At 36.9% G+C, this 22,648-nt stretch overlaps 1 protein-coding gene across 1 annotated transcript; it reads left to right on the top strand.

Moving 5' to 3' along the window:
• Positions 1-858: 858 nt before the first annotated feature.
• Positions 859-21,955, top strand: LOC115441906 (inositol-3-phosphate synthase). Its single transcript, XM_030166830.2, is given in 13 exon segments — positions 859-978; positions 2,133-2,273; positions 2,275-2,306; positions 2,598-2,710; positions 3,167-3,324; positions 14,431-14,564; positions 15,224-15,344; positions 16,727-16,877; positions 17,466-17,557; positions 18,001-18,109; positions 18,440-18,616; positions 18,998-19,173; positions 19,264-21,955. Coding segments are annotated over 13 exon segments (1,620 nt in total). The 3' UTR covers positions 19,360-21,955.
• The last annotated feature ends 693 nt before the right edge of the window (positions 21,956-22,648 follow it).

The raw sequence follows: 22,648 nt of genomic DNA, 5'->3' as shown, positions 1-22,648 counted from the left end.
AGTTTGAATTTCTTTCTTGAATTCCAACTAAGATATATACCTATTCCAACTAAGATATATACGTACAAATCTTTTGTTTAATTTTTCCAATTGAAGATTATAACTTTGATAACTTATTATTCGATAGCTATAACGACTTTAGAAATATTATAAACTTTTTTTTGACTTATAAACTTTTTAAAAATAATAATTCTAGATTTCTCTAAAACAAAAAAATATATATTACATGCGAAATATTATTATGACACGTAAGGCCACTGAAGCCTATGTAACTACTTTTTTTTAAATAAAAATTATAGAACTAACACTCAATATTTAAAAAATAACGATTATCATAATTTTAACACTTTTTTTTTAAATATAACACCACTTTTACCTTAGAAACAATGTTTTACAAAAGCTATAAATAATTACCTATTTTGATTGTATTTATGTTCGGGAAAAAAAGTGCCAAATTGTTTTAAAAAAACAATTGGATGCATATATAAAAGGTACAGAGATTGAAACCATAAAAAGAAAAACTACCAATTTAGAATATTTTATAATAAATATTTCACAGTCTGTGATGGTAGCGAGAATAACATTTCAACATGGCATATTTCCGGTTCTGTATAGTCTGTTGCGGTGTTGCTATATCAATGAATTTGTTGACATTTGACTGTCAGTTTATTATAGTTTATTTCCGTCAGTATTTCACGCGGTGCGGTGCATTGAGAGACATCATTTGGTTTGCAATTTTACAAAGATTCACCAGTGCCACGATTGCAAAACTTCGAGAGATTTCCCCATTCAATTATTGTATTCAAAATATAGACTAAACTGAAGAAATTTGGACTGAATAACATTAAATTATACGAAATGGAAAAATCATCGAATTTAGTAATATCAAGCCCTAATTTAAAATACACAGATGATTACATTATATCGGAATACGAATACGAAGAGACATTAGTAACCAGGAATGGAAATGATATATTGGTAAGTGTTTCAAATGACATATACTCTCAACATTCATGCCACCGGCGAGTATCGATCTGTGTACATTCCAGAATTTTGTGAAACGGGATGATTCCACCGCCCTAGGGGCAGGTCGAAAATGAAAGCAGTCGTGTTTTCACGTCAATTGAGAACTATTTTCATTCATGCTTATCATTTCATTCTTACTTTCTACTCATTACGCGTATTATCGCTACGTTTAACATAACCAGTCGTTTCGTCTTATGGCAAGGTTGTATGAATTAAGATCATTTATCTAGTAGGTTGTTGGTATTTATAACCTCAAATACATGGTGGAGAATTCCTAGGTTTTGGGTGTTACGATGCCGGTCAGAAGCGCGTGTAATTGATGTAATAATGTGTGACGGAAACTGCGAAATTACCTCCATTGACGTTATACGAGTGGCGGCACAAATTGAAATCGCGCCATATCATTAGTTTGTCTCGCAATGTTATGGAAATATTGTATGTCATTTACAGCTGTGTGTAATAGGGATATGATATAGGAAGTAATATTTTCCTCACCTATATTTATACTTATTTGCTGATCACGCACACATCTGTTATAATTGAAATTCAAAGTTTATTGCACGCCATTCATTTTATATAAACAATTTTATATTTTAATACACATGACAAAATTGTGGATCTTGTGTAACCCGTCAAAATTGTAAGAGAGGGAGAAACTATATAATTTGTGTGTATAGTACATAGCTAGTGTTTTTGACTGACTTCATGATGTGATCTTATCGCCATATTAAACATAAATTTACCAAACTCCGGGCTGATTCTGAGTAGAAAAGCCCAATACCACTTTGCCAGACCTGAGATTTGAATCCAGACATCACAGGTATAAAAATAAGTATCTTTCAATTCATATACACACATCTCTATAAAAAGCTATGCTTTTATAAGGTGTAGTAATTGTATCTATTAATAGAAAGATCAATAGAATTATCTAGAATATAATCACATTAATAAAAAAAAAATTTTTTTTCATAATGCTGATTCGGTAAATACAGTCTAGTTATAATTACGCACAATGGCCCAACTACTTTACGGGCTAAGTGCAGAAAAAGGAGCCCTTAACCATAACCATACAGTCTAGCTCTCTAAAATCATATCCCTCCCAACAGGCGCGACCCTTCCGCAAATCCATGTCCATCAGGACACAGAAGCGAGTGGGCAAGGTGGGCGTCATGCTCGTAGGATGGGGTGGCAACAATGGCTCAACATTCACTGCAGCTGTGTTGGCAAACCGGCACCAACTCTCATGTGAACACCAAGAACGGCACACTTCAGTCGAACTGGTGAGTGCTGGTGAATTTTAGTCTTTATAGTTAAATTGTTTTAGAGTTACCAGTTTCCTTATCATTGTGAGGCTGTTGAGCTTAAGCCTTTTTGAAATATTGGTTTCATTACTAATTATTCAGCCTTATAAAGTTAATTAAGTAATTAGTACCTTTTAATAACATGTAAAAAAAAATTACAGACCTCTTTATTATCAATAAAATTGACAATGAAACTTACGCTAAACCACACTAAACCAAAATTCTATAACTCCTCTTTAAACAATCCATCTGATAATCTTCTGTCACCAGGTTTGGTTCCATCACGCAGGCCTCGACAGTGCGGCTCGGTATAGACGAGAAAGGTGACGAGGTGTATGTGCCAATGTCGTCTTTATTGCCCATGGTGAATCCTGATGATTTGGGTGAGTATGAGGGCGGTTTATAAGTCCACATAGTTGCGGTCTTAATTTTTGACAATAGATAATTACAAGAACTTTTTAAATTTTAACCATTGCCAAAGGAGAACAATGTTAGTTTTCTTTGTGCTATTTGAAAGCGCGAGGCCCAGGACGGTGGCACTGTTCGGCTTCAGTAGACCTCCACTGAGCCTTCTTAGTTTCGTAGTGGTACTACTGAAAGAACAAAAAGCAATTTTTTAATAATGTAGGTGAAGCTTGCAGCTCAGCACGCGTTGAAGATCATTCGCAGTGTGAAAGTCTACTGTGTTCTTTTCTAGATTAAAAAATCTAAATTTTAATTTACAACTTCGTCTATGAAAGTAATTACATACAAATCATTTCAATAGTTTCTGCATTTACCTATAACAAATGAACATTTGTTAATTCAGCATTTATATCACCAAACGTTTTGTCCGCCAGTGATCGACGGTTGGGACATCAGCCCGCTGAATCTTGCCGAGTCTATGGTCCGCGCGAAGGTGATAGACTTCGACCTCCAACAGAAGCTGCGGAAAGAGATGGCCACGATGAAACCCAGGCCCGCCATCTACGACCCCGACTTTATCGCCGCTAATCAGGTAAGTGTCACACTTCTACGGGAATATAATCCTTGAGGACTTAGAGTGGAGCCTAACTGGCACTCTGTTTGACTATAATATCACGCCTATATTTCTGAAAGTGTAGGCAGAAGTGTACTGTTATAGCCTAGTAAATAAAGAATATTAGCGATTATTACCGGCACTGCCCGCGTGAAAATAATTTCCCCGAAAAAATGTTTGTCGTGCAACTTTCCGGTGTTTCTGGTAGATCTTTTAAGGTTACTGTGAAATATTGTTTTACTAACAGAAAACACATTTGAATAAAATTTATAGTTTAATGAAGTTTTTAGTCCATTTTGTACATACATTGTTTACTACTACAAAATTTGATCGTATGCTTAAGTATATTTAAAATTTTAAGTCACCCATGCGGGTCGTTGATTGGATGATGATGCTATCGTGACTGGCGTATTTTGATCATGATAGACAGAAAACTGATTTGTCAGATTTACGTCAGCAAATACTGCGAATGCGTCCGACATGATGACGAAAAACTTGTCAACATGCTACTCGTATGATTAGAACTGCTTAGTCCGATAAAGAAATGAAAAAATAAAAGGAAAATAGTTTTTAGTACAAGATATGCGAAATTTGGTCCTTCGAGCCACCTTAAACTTCACACCTATTTAGAGATGTTGCCCATATTAATTGTGAAAATTGTGCGTGCGGTTCTTTAAGAATAAATGGAGGTTTTAAAGAGGAAAGTGAATTATTAAGTCGAAGACCTTGTCACTAACACTAAACTGCGACAGCATAACTGCTGTTTTACACTGTTTTCTCCAACGTGGTCGAGTCGACCAATTAAAACGGCTGAAAATTGCCTATAGCTTGGTTCCTAGCCTCCAGTGGCGAAGAGTGACATTTTTCAAAAGGTAAGCCGATGTAAAACAAATGCCCTAGTAATGATATTGAGGCAAATTTAACGGAAATAAAAAACTAAGACAAACATAAATGAAGCTAAAAGGGAAGCCGGTAGGAATCGGGTTCTATGGACGCTTCGCCACTGCTAGCCTCACCTTTAGGATCTTCGCCGCACCCTTTTAAATAATGTTGCACAAATTTATTGCTTCGGCTTGCCCTAGGAAATATAGTTTTTGGAAAATCGTATTAGCAAACTGATCATTCCCATTCTGTGATCCCAAACCTCAGCTTTACCGATCCTCGGCCCACATACTTCTGCCACAATATCAAAGTCTTAATGATTTGAATGATTACTTTTCTTTCTAACAACGCTTTAAGGAATACAATCCGCCGTATAGTTCTACCTAGAAATGTGTCATTAAATTTTGTGTTATATAAGTGAGGAATTTTCTATACTATATCGTTAGAATTTTATCGCCATGCGGTCGTGTTGCGACATTTGGATTTATGCATTGTATACATTTGTTCTAGAATTTTCTCGTTTTCGTTGTAATTCTCGGGATAGAATAGAATGTACATCTCAGATCTAATAGGTTGTATGCGACATTTGTATGTATGCATTGTATACCTTTGTTTTAGAATTTTCTCTTCTTTGTTATAATTCTCGATATAGACTACAATGTGCCTTATCAGATCTAATCGGTTGAAATGGACTTTCGCATCAGATTTGTGGTAGTCGCTTTACCCGCAAGGATAATGAAAACTATAGTTCGATTAAAGGCCTGTTTCCCAATGTTTCAGTAGATGTTATCCGCTAGTTAACGTATAAGACAGTTATTGCTGAATGCATTTTTTGTTCACTATTTATTCGATGGTTAGTTTTTAATAATTTAAAAAATTAAATAGCCGCTATCTTGTTATAACTTTAGTATAGATTTTATTACTTAATAACACATTACTCATCCCTCTTTTCTGGAAAGTCGTAAGAGCTTGAATCATATGACACGATGACTGTTATTTTTATTTGTTATTCGCTAGAAATGTCGGTTAAAAAATGTCTTTCACCTGCTTTAACACTACACGTATAGTCAGGCACAGTATTTTCGATCGTATTGCGGAAAGCACAGCACGTTTATAGCCTAAGCCGGTAAATACCACCTCGCCATATTGTCGTAAAATAGGGAACCAATATCATGTACTCACAATGTTAACTTTAAAACGAAAAACCAAAATGGCGCCTCAAAGCAGGTATTCACCACCAAAACAGGAGTTCACTGGTAAACATGATCTCTAAAGATTTCCAATCTAAACGGTTCTACGAAATTCAGACTAAGCCAATATTTGTATATCACTGAAATATTTTTCGCAATACCGGAATCAAAATTGCTTCGCATTCCAAACCGTGTTCAGCAATAGTTTCGTCCCTCTGTTCTTATCTTCCGAAATAACCTAGTTAATTTGTAAACATTCTTCTTAATCTATTTTAATAATTATTATATATGCTGTAATAAGTGACCTCGGCTATTCATAACTCGCTGACACATCGATTTCTATTACTTTGGAATGAAATGAAATTACAAATGAATCTAGGCACAGTTCCAATATTTGCAACATTGAAAATGTGCAATATAAGTGCGGCGGGAAAATTAGTGCCAGCCGTTTTAATACAATGGTACCAAAAAGACCTACTTCTATTGGTGGTAGGTTTCTTATATGTGAGAGTCCACCTGGGTAGGTACCACCACGATGTCTTTCTGCCGCCGAGCAGCAGTGTGTAGTCACTGTTGTGTTGCGATTTGAAGGACGTTGTAACCAGTGGAACTAATAGTCATAATAAGACTTACTATCTCACACCTCAGGGTGGCGAGCGCAGTGGAATACCAAACAATGCTTTGTACTTGAATTACAAATGTTGGATGGTGTTTCTACCGTTTATGGGCGGTGGTATCGCTTACCATCAGGCGATCGGCACGCTCGTCTCGACATTTATACAAATCCATACCAATACTTTTATAATATATCATCCGTATAAGACATATAAATAATTAATCGTATATTATTAAATCATCGATCGCTAATAGTATTTCCATACGCAAAGTTTCCGCGGGAACCGTGAATCGTTGCCAACAACATTAAATACTAATATAATTGTGAAATTAAATGTCCATTTGTCTGTTCACTAACGACTAAACAATTGAACTGTTTTCGATGAAATTTGGTCCTGAATACGCTTAAACCCCAGAAAAGGATATTAACCCCCTTATTCATAGACGTTATTTATCTAAGGACGGAGCATTGCTGTGATAACAAGTCTGTTTCTCAACTTTGTTTATCTGATAGCTTGCTCTTTGTTCAGCTTTGTTTATCTTACAGTCAACTAGATTCAAGTTGTATCTCAATATTAGCCAATCATAACGGCCCTATGTCTACGCACTGCGAAGGCTGCCTTGCCGTCAGCACTGAGAAACAGACTTGTTATCACAGTAATGCTCCGTCCTTAAATAAATAACGTCTATGAATAAGGGGGAGACTATTTATTTGTAACAGCGCGAATGCCAGGCGAAGTCGCGAGCAGAAGCAAGTAATAAACAGTTCACAACGCAGTTCGTTAATTAGTGTTAATTCCGATAAGCAAGGCATGGCTTCTGTTTCCCATCGCGGTCGCAAATAAACGTCTCACTAGCATCGTGTGTGACGACATCACGTGTTGGGTCATGCATTCCCTGGTCTGTTGGCAGTGTTTAAAGAGCTGAAGGCTTAGCTGTGAGTCCCGGTTAGGACAAGAATTTGTGACCATTTCCGATGGGATCTTACGTACAGGCGGTTGCATAATTAAGCCAAATATTTATTGCGATATGCGTATGTATATTGCGTTTACGTCACGCTTTAGTGGGATAATGATAGATAGAAAACTCCGATAAGGTATCTTTTCCCCTGCGGCTGCAAATAACGCCTCGTCAGATACTACATCGTATGTTCATGACGTTGGCATCACGTGGTGCGTGACGCATTGCACTAAATAGTTCATAGAATTCTCGCGCTATGTTTGTTATGATATGACTAATATATATCATCGTATATATGGATATGAGCGTGCGTTTACTATACTTAGTATCGCGCGTTTTAATTTGGGCAATGTGCTTCAAAAACAACTAAGTTAGGGCCTTAACACGATTCCTATCGGCTTCCCTTTTATAATTTATCTAAAATCTAATTTTCATTAAAACGATTTGCAGACCTTATTCATACATGTTAGTACATATTATATGTTGTATCGGTTTGTGAAAATGTTACCCTTCGCTACTGCTGAATATTCTTGATATATGTCTTTTATCGGGCTAATAATTCGTATTGCGCTATACTGCCGTGCTAAGCTCAAAAAAAAGCGGTATCAAAAAAAAACAATATCTTGTTTTTGTGTCGTCAAATAGCTTAAAGAAATACCCATCCAATGGACTCACCTACGTCACAGTATCTTGTTTAGAACTTGGTAAAAAAAACCTTAAAAGAATTTCTCTATCTCAGTTTTAGATACAAAACTATATTTACAAAACTGCGATTATCTCGAAATAAGGTTTCCCTGACATACCGCTTTTGCGCTTAGCACGGCAGTATATCAGGCAGTAAATTTACTTTGTAGTATAGAAAAAAAGAAGTCTCTTATTGGACCGTCCAAAACGTGAAAAAATAACGCCAAACGTATCCAACGTGTGTGGCCTTGTCCTGAAACATTCCGATCAATTTCACGGCAATCACAAACGGGCATCGACAATCGCATTTCCGCGCACGCGTAGTGCGTACCACACCGCTACTTATGACAAGTACATCGGACATGCATACATTGACGATATTGATCAACGAAGCGATTGCAAGTTCATTGTTGCTGTCTCGCTCTAATGCTCTTGTCTGTGTATGCGTCTGTTTGGCTGTCTGGCTTTTGATTGGGAGCTGTTTGGTTTTGTTTTATAGGTGTTTTGTTTTTATTTCTTGCTGTTCTCGTTCGCGGCTTTGAAATGTGTTCTGTTTGTTTACAGACGATGTTTAAAGCTTTTGAAATATGATTAGTCGTTTTCCAGATTATTTCGTCTTTTATTATACTTGTATAGTAAGTTTGGAGTATACTTCGTGTATTCAAATTAATATTAATATTTAATACTTTGCTGTCCACGCTGAATATGAATTTCGAATAGTAAATGTTTGGTATAGGCTTTCTCTGTATATTTGTCAAATAGGTTCTATGGCCAGCATGCTATTAAAGTTAGCAATTAGGAAAAAGTGTTTCCTTTTTAAAAAAAATAGCGTTTCGCTACAGATTCACGGATAATAAATTGTCTCTTAGACGGATGACGGAAAGCAGATAGCCTATTCTTCATAAATTTATAAGTTTCGCTGTTTGTTGTTCAGCCCAGAGAGACATCTGTGTTTACGTATAGTGTCAGCTCTGAGAAAAACCTAGTGATCCTTTTTAAAGGTTGGTTGGTTGGTTGGGTTGTTTTTCATTATTTCCGAGCACCAAAGCATGTTTTATTATAGCTTTTTGTAAATTCGACCTTGTAGCACGAAGCATCACTATCGTCTTTGATGTTGACATATATTTTATTATTTCATAATATAGGTACTTACAAATAAAATGGAAATTGTACGGATCGTGACTTCGTTTCCCTTTGATGTGTTTAAATCAAATATAGATATTCGCTTTCTGAAAATGACTAACATATTTTTCGTTTAGAACGTATTTCAAAATTTAATTTAATTTGCATCAATATTCGACAATTCGAATATTGATGCAAATTAACATTTTTTTGTATTCATTATGCACATAATTTGTTACAAGTAATTTCTGCCAACTGCGCGTCTTAAAAAGTAAAGTATCACACGTCCGGTGTTAGAAATATTGATCCTTCATTTTAGACCAGATGTGTGTGACCAGATGAACTCGGAATAATCGTAGTACCTATACTAAAACGATATATTACGTCTTTACTTTTTATATATTGTACAGGAGGGAAAATATATACATTTTAAATATCGCAAGCATCAAAGGGAAGTTTAGATTGAATGCTGTCATTAGTAAAGACAGTGTTTGTGCACACCTTCCCTACATTAAACTGCGGCTCGACATATTCACATTGCAGCGAAGAGCTCCTATTGTTGTTTCATATCGCAGAACATTAAATTATAAATATTCTTGGTAAAGGAAATAGTCATAATTCAAACTATTTCATAATATTTTAATATTCATTGTAAAGTGAGGATTTTAAGAGTCGGGTGGAAAGATAATTCATACCTGTTTGCTATTTAATATTTGTTTGATTTCTTATGTTAAACATTGAAATAATCTATTTTACAGATTATCGTGGTTTTATATATTATAATTTTCTCCCGACGTTCCGAAGATTTTGCAGCTTTCATTCTCATGGGGGAAGAGATTTAGTCGCCCGAAAAATCTGTTACAACACCTACCTACATATTACAATTATACAAAAAGCTTTTTTTTTTAATTTTATTCAGTGACCATGAATGCTGCAATGTCGAAACATCGGGAGGAAATCATACCTGTATTTTTTTTAACACGCTTTTATTTTAACTTAGAATTCAGAACTTTACATATTTAATTTTAAACTAATCTTATAAAACAATATGAAGACGAAGAACGCAAGCTGCATATTATACAACAAACATTGTTACCGTCACACAGGACGTCGGTAATTATGTTCCGAAGGCCACTTTATAACTGCTTAGCAACTGACGCTCCAGGCTTCGACGTCAGCGGTTTCGTATTATGCATTTCATGACGTTTAATACATAAACTTAGCATCACGCTGTAATCTCGTTTTAGGGGTAAGCAGAGGTGTAAAACACTGGCGTTTCGCTAGCTACGTTTATCCTATGTTATAGGGGCAACCCTATTCCTATTTACTGGTCTGATATTGAGCAAAATGACCTGATATCACTTTTCTCATTCCGGTTATCGAACCTAAGACGTCTCGATAGTCAAATTACAAAGCAACTACTCTACTGAAGCAATAGGGGACCGGACTCATTTTTGTTCTTTATTATTATCAAATATTTACGTTATATAAATTATAACACAGAAAGAATTATTTAAATCCGGTAATAAATCAACAAGTTATAAGTCTTTCAATTTCGGTAGAAGGGGTAACTAACAAGAAACAGAAAAGAGGCGCAATACCCACATGTGACGTCATCGGGCATTACGACGCTTGCGAAAGAAAGGGATGAAGCGATATCCCCACTTCGCGCCCACTTCGGCACATAGTAATATTTGAAATATGAATAACTGGCTCATTTTTAACCAATTTTAATGTAGTTTTCGCAGGAGGGTTTCTTTTTCGTATTATTAACCATTACATATAGAATAATGTACAAAATCAAACACAGGACGGTCCCCTATTATGTTTTAAAACGTATGTATGTAGTGTGTATGCTTGTTGATGGGTTATCCAATCATATGGTTCGTTAGTAAGGATGTAAGACACCTTGGTGCGAACAATTTTAATTAGAATTTTGTATAGTTATATACTAAGTTATAACGTTATCAATGGCAACGGGTCAATAGTACCCAATAACTACCGGCTTCCCTTTTTGGTAATTATATTATTATTTGTATTCCATACTGCATTTATACATATTATTAGTATATGTATTACGCATAAGTTGTGTGGGGTTCTCTTTAGGAAAATTTCATCTTTCGCCTTTGAACATTATGGCCCCGAAGGACGAACTTAACGCAAACAATATGAAAATGTCTAGTCTCGTGACATTGTACGGAAGGAGCGGGTGAGAATAGAATTAGGTCAAGGCGTTCGCATCGCATCTGTATAATAAACAAATGCATTAGAAGTATATAGCGCGCGTCATTGGTCTTTATAAACGGAATGAATTTAGATAGAAATTATTGTCATATACTTTGTTGCTCTATGTTTGTAAATGATCCATAATAAATTGATTGAGATCATTTAGGAAACGGCTGACTTCATTCACAATTGATATTAAACTACTTTCGGATTCTATCGCGGTTTTTTATATATTAGTTTTCTGCCGACGTTTCGAAAACTTTGCAGCCTTCATGGTCACGAGGGGGGGGGGGGGGGGAGAGCAATAGAATCCGAAGAGTAGTTTAATTTCAATGTCTAACATTCGCGTAAACATAAGAAATCTTCATCCCCAATCTTTGTTTTCGTTATGAGTAGTATTTTTGTTATTTTTACATAAAATAGTTAGTTACCTCATCTAGGAATATTTTTTATATTTAAGATGCGCTGTAGGTATCGAACTTGTATTTAAGTGGAAATTTAAAATAAAACAAATGCATTCTTAATGACATATTCAGTTTAGACGAATTATTGATAAAGGATTTTAATTACTTAAACATCAAAAATTATACGAAGCATAATAAAATGTATGTACTGGGGACATTGAAAGTACAATTTTTTTTAATTCGCGTTAATAAGCACGTACTACGCTCTTTCCTTTATGGTCTGGTTCACCAGATGGTAAGAATCTATTCAAAACATATTTTTTCTTAGAAGATTGCAAAGTTTTTGTAAACTGGCATAACTAAACTCACAGTTGAAAGTTACTGTAATTCAATTTGCATTTATTTCGTTCTACCAGTCCTTATTTAAATGTTGAGGCTATTCAATTTTAAGAATGGCAATGATATGACTTAGTTTTAACAACCGGCTGGCTTCCTGGCATTAAAACCCTCTAAGAATCCAGACTCGCTCAAATTTTGGCTTCAAGTATTACCAGATTTGGGAATGGAATCTAATTTCTCACGTTTCATAGCTCGTAAACGCTGTCAATATACCAAGACACATTCCAGCCTTGCATCGAGTTAGAAAAATAACACAATATAAATTTCTTTCTCATTGTCATACACACACGTGACACCATTGTGTCGAACGATTTTTCCAAAACATACGTCCAACGTGCGGTGTTTGTAATTCCATTGTCTATGACTCGACACCAGGAACGGAGGTGTTTTCCATCGACGCAAGCGGTATGTTTATAAAACACGCGACTTGCTCGACGGTGTTTGCACCCGTGTTTTTTAATCATAACTCGGCATGCAGTGTTTTACAGTAGTAATCTTAACTTAATAATATAATAACTACCACAATGTCCATTTCTACCGCCAAGCCGCAGTGTGAAGGCGCTGATGTGTTCCGGTTTGAAGGACATTGTAGCCAATGTAACTACTGGACATAATGAGACTTAACATCTCATGTCTCAAGATGGCGAGCGCAGTGAAATACCAAACAATACTTTGTACTTCAAGGTGTAGAATGGTGTTCGTAATGTTTATGGGCGGTTATATCGCTTACCATTAGGCGAACGGAAAGCACGTCTAGTCATTTAAAGCAAAAAAAATATGGGCGAAACATCACCTTCGTCACCGTATCAAAGATATGTGTCGCCTTAAAAGGAAACGGAATGAAGGGTTCACATTATGGTGGCGTTTGTGAACGATGATTCAACGTTTTACCCATAACATAGGGCTTCTGGTATTAACTATTGCGGCTATTAATACGATCAAATTACATAAGATATCGGGTTACGACCGTAAACGTTTCTGTTTTTTTTTTTATACATGGACGACTAAGTGCCCCCGTTGCCCCGTGGGGTCCAAAATAATTTCGACTGAAGAGAACTGATTACCCCTCGACTGTCGACACAATTGTGCCGGCCTGTTGGAACCGTATATACATAGGTTGATCCCGGAACGCGGCATACTTACGTGGGCCACAATGACGGGGTTTAACACTTTGTGTACAGTGCTCGCTATCCGAGCGGATATAAAATATATCCTACCATCAGCACACAATATAAACAAGTAAGCAAGGGATCAGATGATAAACGGTCATTTGAATACCCACGCCTGTCAGCGGAAGTGGTTCTCGCTACCAATCTTTGACGGTCAGGAGAAGGGATAAGAAAGATGTAAAGGATTTTTTTTGGCTTCGAAACTGGGATGAACTAGAAATAGAAAGGAAACATCGTACGTTCTTGTCCAATATAAACTATACAACGCAACGAAATAAAGTTGTTTTTTCACTTCATTCAATCAGGATATAAAATATATAATAATATCAGCCCTGTATACACTGCTGAGCACGGGCCTCCTCTACTACTGAGAGGGTGTAGGCCTCAGTGAACCACACTAGTCTTGTGCAGATTGGTAGACTTCACATACCTTCGAATTTTTTATGGAGAACTTCTCGGGTATGCAGCTTGCCTTACGATGTTTTTCTTCACCGTTAAAGCAAGCCATTATTCACAAAGAATATACACATAACTTTTTAGAAAAGCCTGAGGTGCGTTTGGGTTTTGAACCTGCGAACATTCGTCTCGGCAGTCCGTTCCACTCCACTAGGCTATCGCCGCATTAATCAATATCGAGTGTTTTAACTTAATTATAATCAAGCAGAAATACATTTTTATAGCAACTGTCTATAGTTAAGAGGCTTACAAATAGCCCGAGGTCTCACTCCAATCTGCATTCCATTACGATATCCATTAGCTTATTAAATTGCTGGACTAAAGCCGTGTACAGATTTACTACAGGCATGTAATGTAATAATTACTTATTTTTAGAGTTCCATATTTTAAAAAGAACTCTCATGATATGTGTCATGATCCATTTTCGCATATCAAAATAAAATTGATATTAAGTACTCGGGTCTTCGATTTCAGCTGTGAAAACATTAAACTTGAAGTCAACGCGATCAAAAGATATGACCGTTTATGTCGCATTATTTAACATATTTTGCGATTTTACTAGTGAATCAAAACCTATAGGATATTTCCCTTTGACCTAGAATCATATTGGCAAGAAGCTATGTCTTACAGCACATGTCAAGGAAAATATCTGAAAACTGCATATATGTTCTTAAGTAAGAAAAAGGTAGTTTGTGCGGAACCGTCATTATAAAATATATATGTGAATTATTTAAAGACAATTTATACGTATTTTAAGGGCCGGCGCATATATAATGGTGCGTAGCGCGGAGAATTGTTCACGATATTTGTTTTTCGATAATAAATTGCATTATGTTGTTGAGTTAATTGATTTTAAATATTATTTCAATGAAGGGAAAGCCGATTATAGTTTACGAGTAAGAATTCTCTACACTGCGCATCGCCATAGTTCTACTCTACCAATTTGAATCTTTAACAATACTCGTATGTTGTCGGCAGGCGGACCGTGCGACGAACCTCATCCGCGGCACCAAATACGAGCAGTACCTGCAGATCCGCGCCGACATTAAGGACTTCCGCGACAAACACAAGCTGGACAAGATCATCGTGCTGTGGACTGCCAATACTGAGAGGTGAGCACAACATTTATGTCGTCTTTTTAAAGGTCATGCTGTAGACGTGTTTGTCTACAGGATGAATGGACAGTACTGAGAGGACAGTAACACTACCAGAAATGGTGGCTTGCTGTTGCTTTCTTGCTAGTGAGAACTCCGAGGGGCCAAATAGAGGCTTAGCTTCCGAAGGGGTTGGTGGTACGCACCAAGGTCCCGTGCCTCTGACCAAAATACTTACAAAACATATTACGTATAAAGTTAAAACCGGGGACGTTACGTTTGCTGTTGCGTCGTTATTGGTAGTGTTACAGACATTTAGGTGGAATATTTTGCCGCGAGTGAAGCGCAGTTGTGACGCTGCAAATTCGAGGTCCCCTAAAACGGTAACACACTATTGGGTGTGTCCGGCTTCACTGGCGAAGTATCCATACAACCCTATTCCTACCGGTTTCACTTTTAGGATTATTTAAGTTTGCCTCGGTTTTTGCTTTCTTTTAAATTGGTCGCGATATGTTAGCTAAGGCATTTTTTTTCGCGGGTTACCTTTTGATAAATTTCATTTTCCATCACTGTTTGACTCATTTACCAGTAAAGAATAATGCCATAATGACGGGCCTATAAAAAACAATAGTGATGTGAAAAAAAAACTCAAAACAGTAAACGCAATGGTTTAACAGGTTCTGCGAGGTGCGGCCAGGAGTTCACGACACCTCCGAGCACCTGGAGAAGGCGCTGCGGGACAACGACCCCGAGATCTCTCCCTCCACCATCTTCGCGCTGGCCGCCATCGATGAGGGCGTGAGTTACTTCTTACTGATTTATTAGAGGAGTAATTTGATTTGTATTCTTTAGTACGAAAATAAAATATTTTAACAAAAAATTAAACTGCCTTCAAAAACCACTCAAAACTAAAAAATAATTTCACATAATAGGTATATACTGGATACTAATTTTGGAGTCGGTGCCTAATTAAAATTGCTAGTTAAGTGAAGTCAAGTCGGTAAAAAATAAATTAATCTCTTCTAGCCGAATTTCGCCAAAGGACACTTCTTTTAATATTATTACGAGATAAGAAATTTATATTACACATATACATAATATTATGGTCATATCGATTAGTGTTCTGTGTCGTGACTGGTTTGACGAGGTTTAACACTAGTTGATGCTTGCAGTTAAAAACCATTTCCAAATCATAATTATTTATAGTGAGCCTGACTGATCGCGGAATCCCTCGCGTTCAATTCAAAACATAAACAGGACTACAACTTTCTACAATACTATACGTAATTATTTTTACAGGGATCATAAATTAACAGCAGTTAACTATTAAATATTAATATTTGACTCATAAAAAAATTATAAAGGCGTAAAAATATGTGAGATGATTAAATTGGAAGAATATTTTTCTGCACAATTTAATTGTTAATCGAGTATTAATAATTTATCAAATTCATACGTCAGAATTTCAACTGACATTTCTTTTATAACCCAACCTAACCTAACCAGCTAGCAACTTAAACAGAGAAAAAACTTAAGGTTTAAACTATTCTCACTCATGGCACCTTTAAAATTACAATGACGCAAGTGCAACATCGACTTTCGTGTAATTACAGAAAGTCAATTTAATGGTTTTTGCACTTGTTCATTGTAATTATAAAGGTGCGATATATTCTCCAACAACAATAAAATTTCAAAATCCATATTGTACATAACTTGGCTCATCTATATACTATTATATAAAGCTGAAGAGTTTGTTTGTTTGTTTGTTTGTTTGTTTGAACGCGCTAATCTCAGGAACTACCGGTCCAAACTGAAAAATTATTTTTGCGTTGGATAGCCCTTTGTTCGTGGAGTGCTATAGGCTATATATCATCACGCTATACCCAATAGGAGCGGAGCAGTAATGGCTTATCTCAGGAACTCCGGTCCAAACTGAAAAATTCTTTTTGCATTGGATAGCCCTTTGTTCGTGGAGTGCTATAGGCTATATATCATCACGCTATACCCAATAGGTAGATATTTGGTATGGAGACAATTTGAGACCCTGGGAAGAACATAGGCTTCCGGGAAACTACTACTTTTATAACGGATAACTTTAGCCTGAAACACTTTATAACGCGGGCGGAGCCGCGGGCAAAAGCTAGTACTATATATATTAATACTGATCTCCGTGTCGTCAGTGCGGGTACATCAACGGCTCGCCGCAGAACACGCTGGTGCCGGGCGCGGTGCAGCGCGCGGAGGCGCGCGGCGTGTGGGTGGCGGGCGACGACTTCAAATCCGGACAGACCAAGCTCAAGTCCGTGCTGGTCGACTTCCTCGTGTCCGCCGGTCAGTGCACAACTATTGTACAGTACTCGTACAATATTATTGAGTCATACATAGCTGCTGCTTTAACGGTGAAGGAAAACGTTTTGAGGAATCCTGCATAACTTAGAAGTTCTCTATATCAATTTTGAGGGTATGAAATTTACCAATCCGCACTAGGCCAGCGTGCTGGACTAGGGCCTAATCCCTCTCAGTAGTAGTAGTAGTAGTAGTAGTAGTAGTAGTAGGCCCGTGCCCAGCTGTGGGTCAGTATATAATACAGGGCTGATATTATTATTACTATTATATACATGGCAGAGAAAATTGCATATTGGCTTTAAAATTGTGTATCCTGACCTTTACGATAATTCAGTAAATAAGTGTGGCTTCAAACCATCGCTTCAATCCAACCAGAAATATATATATTTGTATCGTAATGGTTTTAATGTAGAATAAATGTCATGCCAATAAGTTTTATACTGTAATAAATATATCAAAATGTATTCAGCAATTATGTGTAAAGCAGATTTTTTTACAATAAAAATTTAACAATAGTTTTATTTACCTTACTAGTTCTTAGTAAGTATTAATGCATATATTTTACCCCTCCAGGACTCAAACCCGTGTCGATCGTGAGCTACAACCACCTGGGCAACAACGACGGCAAGAACTTGTCCGCGCCGAAACAGTTCCGATCGAAAGAGGTATTTTTTTTTAATACAACTAATCCGCACGCTTCATAGAAAGAAACGACCGCTCATAAACAAACACCACCTAGAAACCAGTGATATTCTATTCAGAGATTGAGACCCTAAGTCATAAAGTCGAGTTTAGACTGGCAAGTTCTCTTGCCAATATATTGCGCTCGAACTTCCAGCTGCGTACCTATACACCAATGGCACTATTTTAATTTTAATATTCTATAAACATGCGAATCGCCACAAGGCCTCCAAGTTTCAATATTTGCCGGGACTGTTAGTAAGGTAAAAATCGCTTGCGGAAGATAACTATTGCAAGTTCTCTTACTACTAAAGATTGCCTAAGATGTAAGTTTCATAATGTCCAAAAATAACGCACTGTGCATACTGCTGCTTGCCGGTAGAAATAGACAGTGCCGTTGTTAATCTTGGTACTTTTTGTTTGTCAGATAACCAAGAGCAATGTGGTGGACGACATGGTGGAGTCGAATCAGATCCTGTACCAGCCGGGCGAGAAGCCTGATCACGTGGTGGTCATCAAATACGTGCCGTATGTCGGTGAGTGAGAATATATTTTCAATTGTAGAGTAACAAGTTTTGAATGCAAAATTCTGGAGTTCCAAATTAATAAAGATTGACTGGTCCCTAGCTTAAATAACTTGCAACTAGTAGTTGGTATACAAATAAAAATAGTAAAAAGACTTTGTTTTAGTGGCAGCATATCTAATTAGATATGCTGCCACTAAAACAAATTAAACAATAGTTTTATTGGACAATTGTCCCACGTTGTATACTCACGTTAAATAATTAAAACTATGTGAGTCTTCTCTGTGGTAAAAGCGAGTATATCATGTTGATAGTAATTGGTAATACTCGATGTGATTGCAGGTGATTCAAAGCGCGCAATGGACGAGTACACGTCGGAGATCCTGCTGCACGGCACCAACACCATCGTGGTGCACAACACCTGCGAGGACTCGCTGCTGGCCGTGCCGCTCATACTCGACCTCGTGCTGCTCGCTGAACTCTTCACCAGGGTCGACTTCCGCGAGAAGGACGGACAAGGTACGTGCACAAGCGTTGTAATAGGGAACATATTTTTGGACTCGGGCTGTCGAGCGAATATCATAACTGTGACTTTAAAATAATAATATAGTTTTGAAAAAAAAAACAGTCGAATTGAGATCCTCCTCCTTTTCTTGAAGTCGGTTAAAAATGTACCTGTCCCCTCAGAATATACTAAAAAACGCGATTAATAAGTCGATGTCGTTGGATGTCTGTGATTGGTCGAGAGACCAATATACGTCAGTGACGTGGTAGTCTTCCAGCCTATCACAATAAACGACACGGAGTCGTCTTAGAATTTGTGCTTCATGCTCCCTATATCATTATAGAGCGTATAGCCTAGGGATGGGTGGATAATAATAGTTGCAATATGTCGTGCAGAGTGGCAGAGCATGCACGCGGTGTTGTCGACGCTGTCGTACCTGCTGAAGGCGCCGCTGGTGCCGGCGGGCGCTCCGGTAGTCAACGCGTTGTTCAAGCAGCGCGCCGCCCTCGACAACCTGCTGCGCGCCTGCCTCGGGCTCCGCCCCACACACTACATGCAGCTCGAACATAAGGTACTCCCCACGGCATGAGAAACCACATATTGGTTTCATTTATTACCACAATGTCAAAATGATCCTATATCATACTAATCGTTCCCTCAGGTGCCGTTCCTGATGTCAGCCCTCCACAACGGCTCGATGTTCGGCTCCCCGCCCAACAAGAAGCAGAAGGTGGCGCACACCAACGGTGACCAGTGAACACCCACCGCAAACCTACCCACCCGTAGATATACTGATATACCGAAACGAAACGTTTGCCTGTGATCTGCAAACTTGAAGTATCGCGCCATCTTTATGTACCATGGCATTTTGAAAGTAGTGTTGATTAGATGAATGAAGTATATTGCCTTTGTGAACACACAGTATGAAAAAAACGTAAACAGCGTAAATACTTCAGCAACAGATGTTTGCTGGAAAGCATCATAAATCTAGGACACGTCATATTGTACTTCACGACCAAATTTAATCCTGCTCGGGTTAATCGGGCAATGAAATTTAAAATCTATATTATCACATACGCGAACGATTCGTTTCGGTTATTTAACTTTACCAACACATAAAGTATTATTTATTGTACGTATTACGATCTGAGAACTATTCATATATGTCCGTTTGATGTTCTGATATTGACATTGTATCGAATATACTGCGGTAGCCAAATCGAAATATTTATATCGAAATTAATCATTTTAAGGTACTTAACGTTTATGTATTGCGTTTCCTATTTAAGTATTTTATCTGAACGTAAGCGAGTTAAGTTATATTACCGTTGTGGTTAGTGGTTTATCAAAATATATATTTATTTGGTTACATTCTGTGATAACCGTATCGTTTGTGATCTGAAGGTTGATGAGTTAAGATGTTTAACTTATTTATTTTGTTTTATGCGTTACGCTTAGATCGATGTTACATCCATTGATGGCTTTGTCGACATTCCCGTGGGCTTATATCGTATTGCATTAGGAAAGCGATGTATTTAACCAACGACGTGCTTGTTCGCGGGCGCGTGCGTACTGGTGCGGGCGCGTCCGCCATTACGCGCACGTATACCTAACATAAACGGGTCAGATCTTTTTAGATTATTTACAAAGATTTGTCACAAGATTCACCACGTTATGTTAGTGATTAATCGCTTTGCTATTGTAATGAGCCTAATAAGCTCACCGCATCGCTGAATTCGACCTTTTGCCCTCTAACTTTTATTAAATTTGAATATTAGAATGCCCTAAAAGTGAATTCCAAGTACTAAAGAAAAAGGATCGAATTTCGCTTGGAACCAATGTGGAGATCATATCTTCTACATTTGTTTAAGGTCTGAATGTATGTTTAGAGTTGGATTTTTGGAAAATTTACAGAAGCCTATTGATATCCTTATAATGTTATTGCTCGGGTATAACTGAACATCCACCCGCGACCGTCTTGTTTGCTTACTTTGTTGGTTTCATTATTTATTTTTTTCGTTAAGTTTGAAATTGAAGCAATTTATTATATTTTAATCGAAGAATTATTTGGTTTGGTTACATTTAATAAAATTAATTTATTTTTGTTGCTCCTTACAAAGTTTCCGAACTCGACGGTCGATACATTTGGAGTATATTTACAATATATGTATAAGTGTTAATATAACGTCCGTAAATTCATATTTTATTTAAAACAATAATAGTTGAACCATCAAACATTCCATATTCAAGAGAATCGATGAATTCCGCTTTTAATGTCGATAGTTTCCCGTAGGTATCGAGAGAATCATCCAAGATGTATTTAGTATACTAGAATATAAGGGTTTGAATATCAAACGTACGGGATAGATATCTACCATAATATATCAACATATAATTTTCAAACTAAACCAGAGCGTAGTATTTCCCTGTGAGATTTTATGCATTTGAATCACTTTTCTGTTCATGCTATCAAATATTCTATGCAATCAAGCTTCAAACAGGCCGGCATATTTGTGACGACTGGCGAGTGGTAATCATCTCTCGTCAGTCGACATTCTATTGGACTCCACTCCACTTACCATCAGGTGCAGTGGGGCACAATGTGAGTGCCGGTATAAAATAAAATAGTGTGGCAGCGATCTGTGTCAATTCGTTTATAAAATGAGCGAAAAATAACGAATCTCATTTCTCATGATTCCATATTTATCGCTACACCAAACATTTAAAAAAAATTTAAAATGTTTATTTTCTCTGTTAGTTCTATTTATAGATATGATGTTAATTTCAGTATTCGCTTAGTATTATTTTATGTATGTAAGGAGGTGCATTTATTTAGTGCTAATTAATGTTACGTATTTTTCCACGATGAGGCGAGCGTACCCAATATATTTGTATTAACTACCTTATTAAAACGTTGTGTACATAAAGAAGTTTAATTGTATTTTGCCCCCTATCATGGGGCAGAACACACATGGCGATAAGTGGGTGCCTTGATTGCATCTCTGCCTATCTTCGAAGATAGACGTGTGTGTTTGTGTTCGTTTAAAACAAGTCAAAATATTGTTTAATAATATAATTGTATACAGCGCGTATTATAAGGTCTAAATTATTTACGAAATAAGTTATCGGAGTTTTGTTTGTGATTACGAGATCTGCTCGCTTCATGCACACGAACTATATATTTATTTACATGCAAATTTTATCTCAAATATTAGTGTTGAGTTCGTATTGTATTAAATTTTATTGTTATATGGGTCAATTTTTGTCGTCATTTTAATACCAAAATGTATTGATTTGAATTTGATGTATTAGATGTGCATATGAATTCAAATAAATTTATTTTAAATGTGTAATTGTGGTTTATTTCGTTGTAGTAGTAGCTTTTGTCAAACTGGTATACAATTCAGTAGAGTCAAATATAATTTCTTGCTACTAAAATGGAGTCATTTCAGACGAAAACAATGACATTGACATAAATCTATTTTATTTTTTATTTATTATTATTATTTTTTTGTATCATTACTGACTCTTGGCTCTTAGGCCGGATTGCAGGATGCGGACGGGCCAAAGGCAGATCTGCAGCAACATTAGGCAAAATATTGTTTATAACGAGAAAGGAAGAAACTCAATAGTGGTCTATCTGAATAAATGTTCTCACAATGCGACAAGTGTTGAGGATGACTGCTTTTCGAAGAGTGATGTATAGGAATTTTGGTGGATAAAGTGTCTGTAAGGAGTTGTGGAGCTGTGTAGGAATCACGCCCGTGGTTGACAAAACTATCGGGACTATTACTGCTTTTTGAAGAGGCCATATTCGAGTAACTTCGTCTTGAAGTTCAATGTTTTTGGAAAGTTTCTCAGCTATTGTCGATTGAATGATTCGGTATTGCTATATCTAGGATGTAAGCAGACTTCTGGATTTTATCAATATAATATCTGGTCTATTGTAGTGTATCGTCCTGTCTGTCTGTCGAAGTAATGTCTGTGTGTCAAGTTTTATAACATTACTGCCGGCGAATACTTGTAATAAGGGGTTGACGAAGCTG

This window comes from Manduca sexta, chromosome 10 (assembly GCF_014839805.1).
Source record: "Manduca sexta isolate Smith_Timp_Sample1 chromosome 10, JHU_Msex_v1.0, whole genome shotgun sequence".
NCBI lineage: Eukaryota > Metazoa > Arthropoda > Insecta > Lepidoptera > Sphingidae > Manduca > Manduca sexta.
Note: the sequence above shows the minus strand (reverse complement) of the source record. Positions and strands in the feature narration are given on the sequence as shown.